The sequence below is a fragment of the Triplophysa dalaica genome, chromosome 5 (assembly GCF_015846415.1).
Source record: "Triplophysa dalaica isolate WHDGS20190420 chromosome 5, ASM1584641v1, whole genome shotgun sequence".
NCBI lineage: Eukaryota > Metazoa > Chordata > Actinopteri > Cypriniformes > Nemacheilidae > Triplophysa > Triplophysa dalaica.
In genome coordinates this window covers 6,067,374-6,086,129 of record NC_079546.1, presented here as the reverse complement: position 1 = coordinate 6,086,129, position 18,756 = coordinate 6,067,374, and the positions used below count along the sequence as shown (strand labels likewise).

The 18,756-nt window shown below is 37.6% G+C and overlaps 3 protein-coding genes across 8 annotated transcripts; all 3 read left to right on the top strand.

Moving 5' to 3' along the window:
• Positions 1 to 141: 141 nt before the first annotated feature.
• Positions 142 to 10,112, top strand: mdm1 (Mdm1 nuclear protein). Of its 6 annotated transcripts, none has more exons than XM_056747533.1 (15): positions 142 to 732; positions 1,350 to 1,455; positions 1,550 to 1,860; positions 1,966 to 2,100; positions 2,616 to 2,780; positions 3,247 to 3,323; positions 3,499 to 3,595; positions 4,171 to 4,203; positions 6,187 to 6,377; positions 6,482 to 6,673; positions 6,808 to 6,953; positions 7,771 to 7,898; positions 7,986 to 8,211; positions 9,168 to 9,236; positions 9,752 to 10,112. In XM_056747533.1, the coding sequence occupies exons 1-15, from the start codon at positions 697 to 699 to the stop codon at positions 9,859 to 9,861; spliced, it is 2,022 nt and encodes a 673-aa protein (XP_056603511.1). In that variant the 5' UTR covers positions 142 to 696; the 3' UTR covers positions 9,862 to 10,112. The 6 variants fall into 6 exon arrangements, with proteins under 6 accessions (XP_056603511.1, XP_056603508.1, XP_056603512.1 ...); XM_056747530.1 differs by having other exon boundaries at positions 6,452 to 6,673; XM_056747531.1 differs by having other exon boundaries at positions 715 to 846; positions 6,452 to 6,673.
• Positions 10,113 to 10,861: 749 nt separating this feature from the next.
• On the top strand, positions 10,862 to 12,454 carry il22 (interleukin 22). Its single transcript, XM_056748950.1, has 5 exons — positions 10,862 to 11,211; positions 11,412 to 11,477; positions 11,584 to 11,733; positions 11,841 to 11,918; positions 12,004 to 12,454. Exons 1-5 carry the CDS (start codon positions 11,071 to 11,073, stop codon positions 12,094 to 12,096), a joined length of 528 nt encoding a protein of 175 aa, XP_056604928.1. The 5' UTR covers positions 10,862 to 11,070; the 3' UTR covers positions 12,097 to 12,454.
• A 3,496-nt stretch (positions 12,455 to 15,950) lies between these two features.
• Positions 15,951 to 18,028, top strand: il26 (interleukin 26). Its single transcript, XM_056749023.1, has 5 exons — positions 15,951 to 16,207; positions 16,288 to 16,341; positions 16,826 to 16,963; positions 17,108 to 17,182; positions 17,924 to 18,028. Exons 1-5 carry the CDS (start codon positions 16,061 to 16,063, stop codon positions 18,026 to 18,028), a joined length of 519 nt encoding a protein of 172 aa, XP_056605001.1. The 5' UTR covers positions 15,951 to 16,060.
• The last annotated feature ends 728 nt before the right edge of the window (positions 18,029 to 18,756 follow it).

Here is an 18,756-nt window from a genome sequence, read left to right as displayed (position 1 = left end):
CATTGGGCCACTTCAACACTACGGACCCCGGATGCAGAGAGCGTTGCTTAATCCAGCGCTGTTTCAACGCACTTTCTTTTGATTGTGTAGTTCCACAGGCAGCCGATGAACCGGCCAATCGGAACAAGGTACAGCAAATCGGTTGAAGCGCTACTCAAAGGCGTTGTACAGCTAGTGGGATGGTCCTATCGAGTACGTCTTGCCACGTCCCCAAATATGAGACCGCAACACGTCGTTTGAAAGTGATGCCATTCTGCCACATTATTACACACATGCATTACACCGATTTGGGTTATTTACAGCTCTACGTGTAAACTGAACAATAATGACACGCGGAGCTTCTGTGCTAGCCAAGCTGTAATCTCCAGAACAGCCTTTTGAACAATTATGGCGTATGAAGACTTTAAACACGTACGCTTTTAAAACAAATATGTAGGTTTTCTCGAAACTTCTCTACACGTTTTATATTACTGCCATCTGGTGGTCAAAAGATATGGCGTGTCTGCAAAACTGGCGTCCCGTTAAATTAACGGGTTATAAATTATGACATTTGACACGTTAATTGCGCACTAATCACACATCCAAAAGTAGCTTTTCTGACGAGTACATATATTCATAGATATGCATACGAATACAGTTATTTAACACCACGTCACCTTCTGTAGCGTAACGATAAAGCGGCTTACAACCGTACGCATGCGCGTATCGGGGGACGCTGAAGCCCTCACCAAGGTAACGCCAGACAATACTGTATCCCGCTCCACCAAGCTTGTAACACAAACACGTTTGTTGAGATACTTCACTTTGCACACCCACCTTTGACCCAGAATGACCGTCCACTTTAAGGTAGGTTATTTGAATAATAACGCATTGATGCACGTTTGATAAATACGGCAGTCAGAAGAGATTTAAAAGTGCACGCGCTCGCGCGACGTCATTTGTTGCAGGAAAAGTAAAGGCGCGCGCTCTAGGCTGCAGAATCGCTTTCAGTTTCGACATTTATGTCGGGTGCTTACACTGACATAACCAAACATGTGTTAAATTGCATTTATATAAATATGGATTATTTTGAGCAAATGTGATCACGTATGTTAATGCGCGTGTAAACGGAGTTGCGCAGTAAACTTCGATACTGAGTTACTTCCTGTTATGCCTTGAATAGCGTTGGTTTAGGGATCGCGATTCTCCTTTTGTAAGTTAAGTGGTGGCTCTGACGCACTGTAAATATTTGTTAATCGTTTATTTCCTATGAATCACAGCATTTCCAGTAGGGCCTATCTCTCATTTGAATAACTAAATCAAAGTCTGATTTCCCTATGAAGTGTGATTTCGTGCCCTCTACCTCATAGGGAACCAGCGAGTATAGAAGTAGATACAAGGGTCGAGCAACAAGATCCAGAAGCGATTCTCCACATCAGAGGATGCAACTGGCAGGACTGGGTTCTGATCAAAATAGTATGCATTTATCTATAAAAGTACTCATACATGTGAATTTTGTTTTATTAACTCAGTCACACATTAAAATTGTTACATTTCTTTCCACGTAAAGAAATAACCCGGGAGCCCCAATTCCCATCCAAAAGGAGAGTGCCATTTTATCCACCTCAGGTATCCAGCTCCCTGCAATGGGAAAGACAAGATCCGCATCAACAACGCCATGAGAGGAGCAGGCCTGTCACACCTCCTGCTGTCAAACCTGTGCCTAGAGCCACTAGTGTAGAAAGAGAGCAGACCCCACTGGCCCCAAGAGACAGCACACCACAAGAGGGCACCGCTGCACCGTCACAACAACAAGCAGCGGCCGTTCAGCCAAACAGGACCACTGCTGAGCAGACAAAATTGAGACTGGCACAAAACAGAGTGAGTTTGGTTGGAGGTGAAGGTGTAAAATTTGCTGACCCACTTTCATGGTCAAAAGAAAAAAATATTAAATGAAATCATCTTAGAGCCTGTTTTGTGCATCAGGTAAACCATGCATTGCGGAAACGAGCAGGACTGAAGTCAGAGCAACAGAGAAATGGGCGCTTGAGCTCAGAGTACCAGAGACAGTTCATGAGGAAAACCCCTGTGGCCGATTCCCCCCTGTTAGCGGCACAAGAGGTACCACTGTGCATTTCATGAAAGCTGTCGTAATTCAAGATGACATCACTCGTGATATTGCGTCCAAACAGATAGACAAAGCATTCTTCTTCTACAGAATAAAAAAGATATTTTTCAGAATATTAGAAGTCAAACAACATCTGACTTTATTGACTTAAATACTATGGATACAAAACCCCTTAAATATTTCACACAATATCTGTTTTTGTGTTCTACAGATAAGTTAAATACAGGTTTTAAACGACATCAGGGGTAATAAATAATGACACAGTTTTTATTTTAGTTGAGTTATCCATTTAACTTGAGATGATATGCTTCTTGTTGGTGCTTCTTGGAATGCCCAACTTAAAAAATAATCCTTGAGATGCAGTGCAGAATTAAGCATGCAACTAGGTACTGTAGATATTTATTTCCGAACATTTATCTTTAAATTGAGACATTTTATGTTTAGCAGAGTCAGAGATATCTCTAATTGGAAGAAACAGACTTTATTACGTTTTGTTTGTGTATTTTAGATGTTTTATAATGCCAATAAAATGATCCCGCCCTTCAAGTCCAACAAAGTAATCATGGAAAGCGAGTACAGGAGAAACTTTAAAGGATCACCACCTCCCAGACCCCCTCGCTTGAGACGAGATGTTGAGCAGTGTGAGGTCCCTGAGATTTTTATCCAAGAGAAGGTACATAGAAATATATATATAGTGTAGTGCAAAAGTCTAAGACAATTATACATTTAAAACTAGCAAAAATACGTATTTTGATTTTGACAATTTTAAGACAAATTATGACATGAAGTTAAGTATTTTGTACACTTCCATTGAGGAAAATGCTTTCTCAGATTATTCCAATCATAAATCATCAGGCTTTAAAATCAACGTGTAAAGTCCATGTCTGTCAAATCCTTTGTTAAGAAAAAGTTTGTTGGAAATAACAACAACTATTTTCACTTGTCACAGGCACTTTGACCTCATTCATTATATACATTCAAGCAGATAAACCCGTTTTAAATATACGTGTTCCTCGTACTTTTTCAACCTGTCATTCTGTCCAAGTTGAGGAAGTATACATTTACAAAAATATTTACACCCATAAAATGGTGTTTCCTATATGCATTTGTACTTTTTGCCTAAATACCCACCATACCAGAGAAAGAGGACGAAAAAGGAGAGGCAACGCAGTAGAAGGTCAAGCCCCAAAAACAAGTACCAACAACAAGAAGTAAGGTGAGTCCTGTGACCCGAGAGACCCTTCACCCAATATTACAAGGTGACTATCGTCTCTCGGTACTAGATTGAAACAAATCAAGGCATTTCAAAAGTTTGAGAAAAAAGTTTGACCTCAAATTGTGTCTTTTAGCGTTAAAGTGAAAAACATGCATCCCCTGTTTTTGTCTCACAGGAAGGCGAATACTGAGTACAGCTCCAACTTTCGCTCTCCACTCCAGTACTGCTACAGAGATGGCGCTTGGGTGAAGGCCAGAACTGCACAGGTGGAGGTGAGCAGGAAGTTTTTTGATTTACTCCGTCTGGGATTAATGGAAAAAAGCATATATGGAGAAAAAGCCAAACAAGCCATTAAGGAAGTGTAGATTATGTAATCTAGTATTTATATTTAGTATTTACCATAAAATAACCCTAAAAGAATAGAGAAAACTTAAAATTTACCAACAAATTTGAAAGGTGAAGTAGGTCATTTTCATACTTTAAGTTAAGTTTATACTTTCTCATATTGCTACTTAAGTATTTTGTTCTTTAAGCTGTATTACAAGCTCAACCAACGATGTGAACTTTCATATTTAACAAAACATTCTCAGGATGTGAACAGAGGTGAGGTAAATGTCCAACAATAGGAAAGTTAAACAATATGTATTAGTTTATTTAAACAACAATAGGAAAGTTAAACAATATGTATTAGTTTATTTAAAAAAAGGTGACACAGTAAAGCATAAAATATCAGAGAGAATGAAAAAACTTCCTAAAAATATTCTGACTGGGTGGCATCATAGCCTGAGATGTTAGGAAAAGAAGACCTGATCTGTCTAATCACTGGTGTCTATGATTAATCTTGCAGGAGTGTGAACTTGATCAGTGGTGGTATCGTGAGGTAACTGTCCCGTCCTCTACTACATATCGAAGAGACCCTCCCGTGTGTGTGTTTGTCTGTTCTGTGTCGCCTCTGCAATAATATGACATCAGTCAAAATTGCCCTATGGTATGATCACATATGGGCCTAGAGTCGAGCGAGCATGTTTGTACTTTGTGTAAGTGTGTGGTATGTGTCAGTCATCAAGATAAGCTATCTGTCAACATTCTTTACATGGAACTTAAAGGTGTCTGTGGTTTTGTTGGTTATTTTGCTGCTTTCAGTTGTCTGGTAATCCTGTATTGACTTGTGCCTCACATTCTCATAACACACAAGCTTAGAGTAGCTTTGAAGTGAAAGAGTAAAAAATACCCGATGTAAATGCAGAAATTTAGCATACTCTTTCATCTCAAGCAGCGCTCCTGTTGCTCGGTTTGTAAAGTTTTGTGTCAAGGTAAAGATGGTAAAAGTCACTGGCCAGGGACGGACTGTAAATCATTTTGGATAAAAGTTTCTGATAAATGTTAAATATTGACTGCGACAATTCAGATTTTGAATAGTTAACTAGTAAAAACACAGCTGGAGCGAAAATGAAAGGGGAAAAACTGATTTTTAAAACATAAATAATATCAGATTAATATTCATAACTGAGATTAATTACATTAAATAAATAACATCAAAGTCTCATTTCAATCTTAAGAGAGAGAGACACTGAAAGAGAGAGTGTGACTGAGCGTGTGATTTCAGTGTCCATGGAGAAAATCGATAACTTTGTTGTAGAGCCGTTTAACTGTTACTGTGGCAGAATGATACAAAATGGTAAAGCGTCTCGGTGCTGTTTTTATGAGCACTCATGAAACGCCTCTCCTACAATCGGATTTAAGGAATAAAACCAAAGGTTGTAGAAACTATAACAATTATACCTAAAAATAAATGGAGCCTGTTTATATTTATTTTGCCGATTTGAATAGGAGTCATCACGCCATAACTTTGTTTAACCTATATAAGTCAGGCTGCTCCAATGCATATTATGAAACATGCTGACAGCATGGGATTGTAAATCATAAGTACTTGATTATAGGTTATCGTGTCAAATATTCTTTGATGCATGTGTAGCAAAACGTTCGTGTAAGACGCTTGCTGAATCAGCACTTTTCGAGCATTGCATGACTGCCTCAATTGACGCTTATCCTCCAGAGCCTTTGTGGTCGACAGCATTGCACTTGAATTTATGTTGGATCAAAATCAAATGAATAAGGTCTTGGGGCTGGGCGACATTTCCATTTATATGCCACAAGGTATCAATTGGTAATTGTCATAATTGTTTTATATATATTATTGCCAAATTATTTTAATTTATGAAAGTTATAAATATTTATGAGTGAGGTTGCAAACAAATCGTTGATTCAAACTTTTATATCAATACTCAAAAATCTGAACCGACCATAAAAATCTCAATGCCCAATTAAAAGGAACGGTTCACCTAAAAATACTGTCATCATTTACTCACCCTCGAGTTGTTCCAAATCTGTGTAAATGTCTTTGTTCTGATGAACACAGAGAAAGATATACCATTGACTACCATATTAGGAAAAATGACAATGGTAGTCAAAAGTGCCCCAGAACTGTTTGCTTACATTCTTCAAAATATCATCTTTTGTGTTGAATAGAACAAGAAATGTATGAAGCAGTTTATCATACTTTAGTTGTCAATGATGGCCAAGAACTGTTTGGTTAAAAGCATTCTTCCAAATATCATTCTCAAATATCATTATCATTTTTGGGTGAACTGTCCCTTTAAAAGTGTATTACAAGGATACAATCATGACTTTCTGTTGTTTCATGTTATATCACCAGAAATATGATTCTGAATATACTGTCAATATTCAAAAGATCACCCAGCCTAATAAGAACAATACTAACATTATCAAACCTTATTAAATGCGTAATTTTCACTGGTACAGACTTATTGCAGGCAACTTAAGTTAAGCTGCTGTTCCCCAGGTGCAGGAGCTACAAGAGAGAGCAGAAGCCTACAGGAAAAGGGCAAGGGGGACTCATTTTTCCCGTCAACACTTCAACCAGATCATGTCGGAGAACAACTGGATGTGGGAGCCTTCCAATGGCACCTCCTCCTCACCCTCTGTCATATCCGAGAACAGCAGCCCCATCATAGAGGGTCTGGATCTGGCCAGGTGAGTCCCTTGAGGCTGACACAAAGTCTTCAGCAGGTTTGTAAGAGCCTATTCATTTTGGTTCATCTCTCCAGCCCTGGACCTTCTGCTTCTGTGGCATCCAGCAGGAGAAGCTCTACTGGAGAGATGCCTCATGCGGAAGGTCCCACCCTCCTTGTACAAAGAAAGTTGGCTTGGGATGAAAAAGCAGGGCCTGGAGAAAGAACTGAGGTCGAGGTTTTACACAAGGACCAGAATTCTGAAGATGGCCATGTGGAACCACATGTGAATGGGACGATTATGGACAAAAACCAGAGGTAAGCAATTGTTGCTTCTCTAAATGGATATGGCAAAGTTAACAGAGCATTTTAAAAGTATAACAAAGTTCAGCGTTTCTGCAGTGTTCGTGCTGTAGTTGATTTCCTTTCTGACATGTTGCCATCTTATCTAGGTTGAGGGTTTTGGAAACTGACTCATCATCAGCAGCAGTGGGAGGGCCTGGAGGTTCTATCAACGGGGGCGGATTGCCGACCCCTAAACTTAAGACTACGCAAACAGTACAAAGGATACATCATGACCGCACCACTCCGGCTACTGGTACGAAGCATGCTTGACAAAACATGACGTCTTTCAAACCTTGGGCCACGCTTTACGCCATCACCGTGGCAAAAAAATATATATACACAGATAGCAGGCAGAATTGTACTTGTGAGGCAAAGTATGTTTTTACAGACATTTGGTTTTATGGCACAGCTGGTGCATCTGTGTCTCTTTATTTCTATACTTTTGGCATCTTGCAACAGTTTCAGTATATGGTCAACAGAAAGGGATTCAGAAGTGTAACCTTTATTCTGGTAAACATCCCGTCTACACCAGACACGATCAAAAATGCAACACATAGAAGTCTCGATCTATATCGAACACAGACCAATCAGCTGTGAACGTCATTTATGCTTGAAAAGTTAAGAAACTGTTATTTCGCAAACAGCTTGCATCTAAAGCGATAGTTCTCCCAAAAATTAAAACACTTTCATTTACTCACTCCCTTGTCATTTCGATCCTGTATGACTTATGCAGAATACAAAAGTAGATATTTTGAAGAATGTTGTTAACCGGCACCCACTCACTTGCATTGGTTTTGTGGCTATACAATAGGAGTGAATGGGTGACGGCGCTGTTTGGTTACCAACATTCTTCAAAATATATTTGAGTTCTGCGTAAGAAAGAAAGTCATACAGGTTTGAAATGACAAGAGAGTGAGTAAATGATGAAAGAATTTTTATTTTTGGGTCTCTTTAATGTACACACAATTTCATATGCATACGACTAGAAACAAACGATTGTTAGCAGGACTCGTGTCTGGTGTAGACAAGATGTTAACAATAGCTTGAGCTTATTTTTATTTTTTTAAGAGGTACCCTACAGGTCTCTCCTCCAAAGATCAAAAATTCCTTTAAAACTTGGAAAAGCGAGTCACCTTTAGGAAACCCCCACTCTCCTTACAGACATATTGATGGATCTCCACAGCGACCAAACAGCAAGGTACTCACAATGTTACATAATCTTAAAGCAATCATATAATATGTCATATTGTGGCTCAGCGCTCCTCAGATTTCAAATGTGCCACAGGCTGTGAACAGCAGCTCCCCAAACTCCTCACCAGCTGCAGGCCTCACCACCATAGATCCGCTTCCCATTCGATATGATGCATGGTCTGATGAGGAGCCCCAATCCTCTAATCCAAGACAGGCCAAGCCATCACAAACACAGGATAGACAACGTCTCAAAGCCATTGTCACTTCACCTGCCAACAAAATCCAGGGCACCATGAGAAACCCGGAGTTTCAGCATAACGGTACGGTTCCTCACAGCCTACCAGTCGCAATCTTATTGTTGCGTCATAGCTGGATGTAAGTGAACATTTGTATTGAACGCTATCATTAATACAACATTGCTTTATTTGATCTACGATGCACACAAGGGATGAACAACATGCCGAGGATAATCACGCAATTGAAACGTGATTGAGTCATTTACCAGCAGAGTGAGTTGAGGGAGGTTAGGTTAGGTTACCGCCAGCAATAGGGGGAGAATAATCTAGGTCAGTCTCCAGTCTTCTTTTTTTGTATTTTTTTTCCATCAACGTCAACGCATTATATCAGTACTACTGTTCTTATTGACAAAGTCCTTGTGCTACCTGGACCAATTTTCCCTTGCCCTCCCGGAGTACTTCATTTCACTCCGACACAAAAGAGACTGGGTCTCTTATTTCTCTATTGATTTCTTGAAAGTCGTGCCACATGCATTTACTGTTGATTACATAATTTCATCCGTGTTTATGTTTTAAAGCATTTCAGTTAAAAATATTTTACTTGACCAGTATTATGTTACACAGGCATTTCATATAAAAATATCATTATTATTTCATAAAAGACAGATCAGAAGGTAAAAGCCAGCGTGCGATGTGCCAGAATTATTTAATAAATCCTCCCAATCAAACAACACGCATTCAAATATTAAGGAAGATATCTAAAACAAAGGCAAGATGCCGTATACACTACAAATCCTAAAATTACTAATCTTAAATGGTTTTCTATGCCCGATGAATAATTGTGACGTGCTGTTTGACTCATCCAAAATGTTGCCTCATGTCTATCCCAGATTAATAAATGTTATTCAGTGTTACATCAACAGCATTAAAGGTAATCGCTGCGTATAGAAAGTCGAAATTACATGATCAAGTTACAACAGCTACAGTATTAAGTTTGTGTCATCCACCCTTTCACTGTTTCCTCTTTGTGTCATTTGTAGGTAATCTGGGAATTTTTCGGCCAGAGCTGTTTGTGTTTCCTGAATCTGACTCTGCTGTGTCAGACAATGGTACAGGCTGAATATCCTAAAATCAGCAGATGTGCAAAAAATGATTACTTTCTTATATTCCGAGATAACCCCCGGAATTTACTGAAACTTAGTTCATGCTGTATATCAGGTTCAGTAAGAACAGGATGTAGATCAGCTTCTCTTTTGATGTGGTGACCATATCAAGAAACAACTGCTTCATTTTCCATCCCTGGTTTCAATTATTGTATTTTTGGATATAAACTTTTTTCTTTAATAGTAATTTATAAAAAAAAAAAAATAGTATGATATTCAAGATATTTGTATTTAAAGTGAACTCATGCAGTTAAATCTTATCCAAACGAATTCAGTTTTTAAATGCGAGGCATTTTGACATCATGGTATATATTCCTTAAACTACACTCATGATCATTTGGACATAAACCCCCTTCTATATTATTCAAGAGATTATTTCTAAATTTATGCATGTATAATTTGTTCTGTTCAATGAGTATTGGTCACTGAATTCTCTTTCTCTCTTCTCTGTGTCCATACAGATGATAAGATGTCTCAGATCTCTTCTAGATCAGCAGCTTCATGCTCCATGGCGTCTGAGATCCTCGACCGTGCTCAGAGAAGAAAGGACGAATTTTGGGGAAAAAGATAATTTGTAAAAGTTCAGGATTTAATTTTTTTCCCCAACCATTTTGTTTTTATACCATATTGTATTGTGCTGTCGAGCTGTATTTAAAATGAAAAAAAAAATGTATTTGATCTGTTTGACTTTAGACCACAATTGTGTGCTCAGTAAATGTTTAGCTAATAAGACAATGCAATTGAAAATAACACGTTTTCGGAAAATGAAATGGACCATAATTTGCAAAAATTCATTAATAAAATAAAAAATAATGAAACATCTTCTGCGCTTATGGATATGAATATAAAATATATATTTAAAATGAAATGGACCATAATTTGCAAAAATTCATTAATAAAATAAAAAATAATGAAACGTCTTCTGCGCTTATGGAAATGAATATAAAATATATATTTAAAATGAAATGGACCATAATTTGCAAAAATTCATTAATAAAATAAAAAATAATGAAACATCTTCTGCGCTTATGGATATGAATGTAAATATATATATTTAAGTTCAGGATGTGTTACTATCTGGAAAATAAACCCATTTCCTTGGCGGATGCTTTTGAAAAGCTCCATGTACGTAAACGCGATTTTATTGCAATACTCTTATTGCCCAAGTCACAGGTTGGACTTTTTCTGACAGTTCCTCAAACATCATGAAGCAAGAGTTTCGAGTAACAATATGTATTAGTTATGATGCAATATTTGCATGTTACGCGCATGGTATGCGCCTTGCAGACTTATAGCGGTGTTTTATGAACAGGAAGGGTGCACTTGAGCTCTCCCAGCAACATTAACTGATGAAATCACCATGTACACAATGAAAACAAATTAATATTCCTCAAATTAGTCAGTACGGGAAATTCACAGGAAGTGTTTTCCACATCAAACCACTTCACCCATCCTATTGTCCTCTGCGGTTATTATTGCAAGGTCTATTTTTGACTTCCACCTGTGCGTTATGACTTTCCGATGCAATCATAACAGTCAGCGAATAAGAAGCATGCATGGTTATTCAAAGATCCGCTTGACCTGATAAACTCAGGTGCAGAGGTTGGGGGATTTCGAAAAAAGGTAAAGAGGCGATACCAGTGACGTACCTGTCATGACTGGGCCAAAGCAGGAGAATATAAAAGCGGTTATCTCTTGATTCACGACATGCATTTGAAATCTGGACTACGGTGAAGATTAATCTACAGGAGAGGACGGGATCCACACGTTTACTTTCACCATGAATTGCGTTACTCTGTTTGCCTTGATGTCTTGGTGCGTTTTGTGCGGCCAGGCGATGCACCTGATGCGTCCGCGTCCGCGCCCCCGACCACTGGACAGCGCCGAAACCTGGAACCAGCTGAATATGATGACTAAAATAGTATGTTTGATTTGAATAGATCAGTTGCCATACGCTATGTAGTATGTTTTTAACATCTAAAATAAATATTTTAACAATGACAATATTAGTTAAATAGGCTACTTTAAAGTACTTTAAACATGCTTTGGCTTTTGTTTGCAGTTAGTTTTTTTTAAAACGTTATTTATGCATTTAATGTCTATGCATATTAATCCACACAGGCGCAAAGCAACGACAGAGACCATGAAACGCGCCTGATTCCAGTGATCCCCAGCGAGAGATTTAAAGTATGTATAATACGCATACGCCATATCAAAAAAGTAACTAATATTTCAACCAAACCAATGTATTATGTTTTATGTTTATAATACGAAATCTTTTTCTCTTATATAGGAAGAAGAGACTTGTTGCGTCAATGTCGTGATCCTGAATTACTATCTGAATAATATTCTGCAGCAGCATCCCTCAGACAAGCGCTATCCAAGTATTAATGTCGTCAGGTCCGATCTGCACAGAATCGCACGAGATTTGGAACCACACTGTGTAAGATCTCATTGTTTTCGGTTTTTTAATAATTGGCAAATCATTTTTATTTTTTTTACAAGCGGGACATTCGCCTTGTACTTACAATGTTCAATTTTCTTTCACAGAGCAAAACGGATTTCTCAGAGCACGAGCATGTTAAGAAATTCACCGGGAACTATATGAAGGCAAGCGACCTGTACGGGGTACGTTGATTTTTGTTTATTCGTCGTTTGCTTGGTTTTGTGTCTGCATGACAGTAGTCTAATATTCGTTTCGTTTCCTCCCCAGGATGAGACAAAAGCTCGGAACAAAGCAGTTGGAGAGACTGATATTCTCTTCCACTATCTCTATGAATCCTGCACCCCGAGAAAACGGCATTGAAACTCCATATATTTCAATGTGATATTGTGACATGTCATTACAATATGCAAATAACTATTTATTTAGACATATTTATTGAATATATTTATTTCGTGTAATGTTTCAAAATTAGATATTTTCTTTTGTGAATGGCATAGAAACTGTGTTTTTGTGCTGTGTATTGTTAGGTCACAATTGTGGCTGCTATTGTGACTGTCTGTGGCTACACGTCCTAAGCCAGATCACTGCAAAGTAAATGCATTAAAGCATTTTTAAACACATCTGTTTGATAAAAATATCAACAAGTATACCTACTTCTATTCCTGCACATTCTCATTATTTAAAACTATAGTTTATGTTATTTATATAGGATTATTAATGTATATTATATTTTGAAAGGTTTTTTTTATTTTTCTTGATTAAATGCATCTGTTTTATTTGTTTTTAAATAAAGCCATATACATTTGATGTACCCCAAGAGTGTCTCATTTCACCACAGTAACTAAAGTGAATGACGTTGCTGGACATTTTATTGAAATAACCGTAACATTACTTAACTTAATAATAAAGGCATTTCGAGAACTATATCAAATCTGGTTCAATAAAAGCTGGACTTTATTTTACTTTACGCAAACTACGATCGTAGTGATAATGAACGTAAAAAAAGCGAGTCAAGGCAACTCATCACAAAAATGTAGCAATTTTTAACTTTTTACAGGTAACAGCAATTTATAGTCAAGGTTTAAAATAAAAGTCCATAGCTAACACATTTTAATAATGCACAAAGAAAACCAGAGTTAATACAAAATGCATTTTTTAAATGGTTTTATTTATTAAGGGAAATAACAATCCAAACATTTCTGATCCTATGTGACAAAGTAATTGCCCCCTAAACCCAATAACTAGTGCCAACCTTGGCATCAACAACTGTCGTCAAGCGTTTATGATAGCTCGCAATGAGTCTTTCACATCGCTGTGGAGGAATTTGACTACTTTTCTTTGCATAATTGTTTGAATTAAGCCACATTGGAGGGTCTTCGAACATGAACAGCCTTTTTAAGGTCATGCCACAGCATTTTAATTGGATTTCAGTTCGGACTTACCACTCCAAATCCTTTACCCAGTCCAAGGTGGAATTGCTGGAGTGTTTTGGATCATTTTCCTGCTGCATAACGCAAGTGGCAAGTGTGTTTAAGCTTGAGGTCACAAACCGATGGCCGGACATTCTCTTTAAGGATTTTCTAGTAGAGCGCAGAATTCATGGTCCCATCAATTATGACCAGTCCTCCAGATCCTGAAGCTGCAAAGCAGCCCCATATAATCAAACTACCTCCACCACGTTTGACTGTTGGTATGATGTTCTTTTAATGAATACTTTGTTAGTTTTACGCCAGATGTAACGGGACGCACACCTTCCAAAAAGTTCAACCTTTGTCTCATCCGTCCACAGAATATTTGCCCAAAAGTTTTGGGGATCATCAAGATGTTTTTAGCAAATGCACGACGATCCTTTGTGTTCTTTTTGGTCAGGAGTTTTCGCCTTGGAACTCACTTAGATGCCATTTTTGCACAGTCTCTTATTGTGGAATCATGAAAACTGACCTTAACTGAAGAGGCCTGCAGTTCTAGATGTTGTTTTGGGATCTTTTATGTCCTCCTGGACGAGTCATCGTTATGCTCTTGGAGTAATTTTGGTAGGCCGGTTTACCACGGTTCAATGCTTTCTCCATTTGTGGACAATGGCCCTCACTGTGGTTCGCTGGAGTCCCTGAGCCTTAGCTTTGTAACCCTTTCCAGACTGATAAGTTTCGATTGTTTTCATCCTCATCTGTTCTTGAATTTCTTTAGATCGTGGATTAATGTATTGATATTTGAAATCTTTTAGACTACTTCCATTTGTCAGACAGGTTCTTATGTGATTTCTTGATTCAACAGGTTTGGCAGTAATTAGGCTTGAGTGTGGCTAGTGAAATTTAACTCATTATTATATTAAATGCATCACAGTTATTTCATTTTCCAAGGGGGGCAATTAAAAAAGACATGGGGTCAGAAATGTTTGGATTCTTTTTTTCCCTTTAAATAAAACAACCATTTAAAAACTGCATTTTGCATTTACTCTGGTTTTCTTGGAGTACTATTAAAATGTGTTTGATTAACGGAATCATTTAAACATGGCAAATATGCAACAACAAAAAATCCGGAGGGGGGCAAATACTTTTTCACACCACAGTATGTTCAAAGGTGCTTATTGTTATGAAATTCCCAGGGGGTAAAAACTTGGAACAGTGGCCACTCCGCCACATGCTGTCTAGTAGGACATGTGCATGCTTATGACACCTGTGAAAGGAAAACACCTGTGTGTGTGCGCGCGTGTGCGCGTGCATGAGAAATGACGGAATGTACGCTCTGAACGGTAATCAGTGTCATGTTTCCCTGTCTTTTGTTGAACGCGCACAAACAAAGCTGGGAGTGTTTCCAAAAATAGCATATCACTTTAGCGCAGGCTCTCTCTCTCTCTCTCTCGCTCTCTCTCGGTGTGTACAGTATGGGTTTTTTGAACTTTCTCCTCTGATGTTATCAGATCTTGTGGTTACAGTCGTTGCCCCAGTACTGCCACAATTGATATTGGGAAGGTGTTTTCTTCCGATTCATGCCAAATCATGACTCCGATTTGCAGCTTTGAAAAACAGAGTATTTTAACGGACGAGGTTAAGCGTTTTTATTCAGGATTATCCATATTTCAAAGGCCTTCAATAGGGCTGTTTCAGGAAAGTCAGTTTTGTGTGAGCACATGTTGGTCATGAACCTATACAACATCGTGGCCGTAACGGTGCCCCTTTGGATGTGCTCTCCAAATGCGTTTTAATAAATGCACTGCAAAGTTTTACGAATTAATGTAAACCCATTCTCACGCGCTCTGAGTCATCATTGATGCATGTGGCAGCTCGTGAGAACACTTTCTGGGTCAGGTTTAGTTCTTTGCTGAGTCTTGAAGGAGCTGACCTGGTTTTAGGATCTGGTTAAGCCCTATTTTGTTTTTTCATGGTAAAATTCGTTTCGGTAAATGTAAATGATTACATAAGTTGTTAGTAAATTGAATTAAATTGATAGTTTATGTTAGAAATGTAACGAATGTGTACGTGGCTGACACTTATTTTTATGCTCATAAATTTCAAATAAATAAATGACGGGTTTTGTGGCTTTGTTGTGAGCATGGTGTCCACGACCCTTACGACATTTTTCATCGTTTTTAGCAGTGGGAAACACAAAATCACATTGGTCTCCAATACATATTTCGTATCTGTTGAACCATAATATTTAAAGTCAATATATGCTATTAAATCCGGCAAAAACCCATGGGTACAAGTTCATTGTAAAATAAAAAGTTCATTGTAAAATAAATCATTTAATTTTATAATGGAAGTCTCCAATCACAAATTTAAATAGTTTAAATTAACCTTTATCAATAAGCAGTCTACACGAACATCATAGTGTGAATAATAACCTATAATGTTTTTTTATATTTTTTCCAAATAATAATTAATTATTTTGTTGTGGTTGCGGTCGTAGTCATCAAAATACGTGCATTTGATAAAACGTGACTCACATCAAACTGCAACTCGGATATTTTTCTATGCTCTATACGTTTCATTTGTCTGCAATATCAGTTGATAAAAAAAAGTTTCATATCCCCGCTTTTTTTCGCTTCAAAGGAAACCCACTTTAGATTCAAATGCATGAACGAGCACATTTTGCGCCTTCACAACCAGTAATCGCTTTACTATACCGTTCTATATCTAGTGTACAAAACCGCAAAACGCGACAGGTGACTGAACCCAGGGAAAAACGTAAGCGTCAGTGAGGGAATTTTTTTACAGACAGAAAGTATGGACCTATAAAAGGTGTGCATAACATCGTCTAAAAGCACATCGATCCACTGCAGGTCAACACAGCTCGAGACAGTCATCTCTGAAACTGAACTAGGATGCGGATTATAACCTTACTGGCCCTCTGTGCCATCCTGGGCTGCTCTCAAGGCCACCAGCAGGAAGAGTGCTTAAGGGAGCATATCCGTTTCCCAATGATCAAAGAAATGCTAAATATTTCAAAACACATCCACAAATCTCTACCTGTAAGTATTCTGGATTTATTTCAAACTCAGTTTATGCTTTAAAGAGATTGCCATGCATCACTAATGTTCTTTCATTTCAGAAGGACAACAGAGCCTCAAAACGCATATTGGGAAAGCATAAAAAATGTTACAAGGTAAGCAAACATGTCTATATATTTATTGCACATTTACATCGATACATATATAACATCGTCATATAGAACAAACGTCAAAACACATTTATATTTTCTGGGGCATGTTGTCACAGCGTTACGGGGCAAGTTGTCACAGTGGGAGCCTGCGATTACACTCTTAAAAATATGCACTCTTGGGTGGTACAAAAGGTTCTTCACTGTGATGCCATAAAGGAACCATTTTTGATTCCACAGAGAACAATTCAGTCAAAGGTTCTTTAAACAATAAAAATGAAAAGTGGTTATTTTAAGACCCTTTTTCACTACTACACACGCACAAAAAATAACAAAGACATCAAACTACACTAACTATTTACGAAGATATTGCCCTGGTGACAACTAGCCCCATTTTCTTTCACCTCTTTTGGTTTGACATGCTGAATAACAAAATCTGTAATAATCTTAACCTTTATGCCAAACTAAACTTTTGCTCACAATCTGGCAGAACATCGCTGACTTCAAACATCTGCTGGATATCTACGAAGACCATGTATTCCAGAAGTTGTGGAAGAACAATGCACATCTAAGGCCGAAAATCTTTATGGATTCTTTCAGAACGCTCAAGGATGTCATGGACCGATGTGTAAGACCCTAATAACGTCTCTAAAATTTGCAGTTATTAAATCCTAAAACAAATTCTGGGAGCTACCATGTATTTTATGTTCTCATACATACACAAATTCATGCACATACATCATGACCTCTTCTTTGTTGTTTCCTGATATAGGTGAATAGAGGCCCACAAATACAATCTCGCTGTGCAAGGGAGAATCTTAAAAAAATGGAGGACAATTTTAGCAAGGTAAGAGAAATCCATTCCTTATTCGGTTACATAAACCTACAGATATCTCACATTTTATTTTCGGCAAAATATTTTTGAACGTTTATGGTATTTGTTTTAAGTATAATTATTCTATTATTTAGATTTGTTTAAGTCAGCCAGATATCCCGCAGACAGATTTAAATCCTTTACACAAAACCAGTGGTCTGTGGACCACATTGTGAGAACCCCTGGTTGGGAACTAAGGTGGGCCCACCAGGGGGCCTCAGTCAACTACAAATCTAGATGTGGCCTTCATCTAAACCGATGATATATTTCTCTAGTGTATATATGCATCGCTGAGGTCTTACGGATATTTTCCGCTGCCTTGTAGATGTCTGCGATGACAGTTTCTTTTCACACCAACCCACTCCATGAAATTGAACCGTTTTCATTTGTAATTTCTCCAAACACGTCACAGACCCTGCAACAAATTCTGTTAAACGGGCACTGTAACGCACACGTGCAACCTCGACAAACAAATGGACAAATTTATTGTTCATTTTCATCAGCTGTTGCTATTAATCGAGGAACTGAACAATTATTTAGTCTTCCAAAGAATTTAATCTTATTATGACCTGAAAGTGGGCTTTGAATATTATTTAATACACTAGAAGGCCTTTGCAAGTCTTCAAATTGTTCTTTTTATACTCTGAGATACTTAAGATTATTGTATAATAAATTGCTTATTTGTCAGTAATCCTTTTGATAATTCTTTTGCAGCTGAAACCAGATGATCTTTACAAAGCCGTGAGCGAGTTTCAGAATGTCTTGGTCTGGATCAGTCTCGCTATGGACAGAGGAAGATCACACAAGAAGATTCAGTAATGTTGAATGCCTGCTGAGGATGGATTTATAGACACACAGACGCACACAAATCATCTTAAATTAGAATTAATATCGCAGTGGCTTGGGTTACACAAAACACTATTACTTCCTCTATCAATGATGGACAGACCACATCCAAAAGTTGTTTGGTTCCTAGATGACATTTGCCACATCCTGAACAAGACATATTCTAGTTTAATCTGATACTAAGCAACAGTTGCTATGTTTTTTGCATTAGCATTTGGCCAATTTGGTATTTTCATCAAAAATGTGTTTTGTAATTAAAAAGAATGTGTCAGCGTTTAGAGAAGGATATTGAATTGTATGCATATTTATTTGCTTTTTAACTTAATTTTCAAATCCATAATTTATTTTTGTATGTTTTGTTATTTTATTCTTTGGATTAGGTTATTAAAATGTTTAGGAATTGAAATGAAAGAATTATGTCATGCCAAGAAAATATATTTATTTTAGTATTAAATTGTAAATGAAGAGTGAGCGCTTTCTGTAAACAGTTAGTTGTACTGTGTTAGTAAACAAGCATAACCATTGTTAGCCATGTCATATAGAATAGAGTATTGAATAAAATCCTTTGATGTACGACTGTCTGTAATCATTGTCTGTGAACATCTATTTTATATAAAATAAACTTGTCTGTCAATGCGGACTATAAATGATCCCATCTTTAAGCTTAATATTTACACATTGAGATTTATTCCTTGAATTAT

Excerpts from the sequence above, each read along its gene's own strand:
- mdm1 (XM_056747530.1), top strand. The coding sequence starts at position 697 with ATGCGCGTATCGGGGGACGCTGAAGCCCTCACCAAG. Across the intron at positions 1,456-1,549 it reads ACTGGGTTCTGATCAAAATA|AAATAACCCGGGAGCCCCAA; the intron begins GTATGCATTTAT and ends TTCCACGTAAAG. Across the intron at positions 6,674-6,807 it reads ATTATGGACAAAAACCAGAG|GTTGAGGGTTTTGGAAACTG; the intron begins GTAAGCAATTGT and ends CATCTTATCTAG.
- il22 (XM_056748950.1), top strand. The coding sequence starts at position 11,071 with ATGAATTGCGTTACTCTGTTTGCCTTGATGTCTTGGTGCGTTTTGTGC. Across the intron at positions 11,478-11,583 it reads TCCCCAGCGAGAGATTTAAA|GAAGAAGAGACTTGTTGCGT; the intron begins GTATGTATAATA and ends TCTCTTATATAG. Across the intron at positions 11,919-12,003 it reads AGGCAAGCGACCTGTACGGG|GATGAGACAAAAGCTCGGAA; the intron begins GTACGTTGATTT and ends TTTCCTCCCCAG.
- il26 (XM_056749023.1), top strand. The coding sequence starts at position 16,061 with ATGCGGATTATAACCTTACTGGCCCTCTGTGCCATCCTGGGCTGCTCT. Across the intron at positions 16,208-16,287 it reads ACATCCACAAATCTCTACCT|AAGGACAACAGAGCCTCAAA; the intron begins GTAAGTATTCTG and ends CTTTCATTTCAG. Across the intron at positions 17,183-17,923 it reads TGGAGGACAATTTTAGCAAG|CTGAAACCAGATGATCTTTA; the intron begins GTAAGAGAAATC and ends ATTCTTTTGCAG.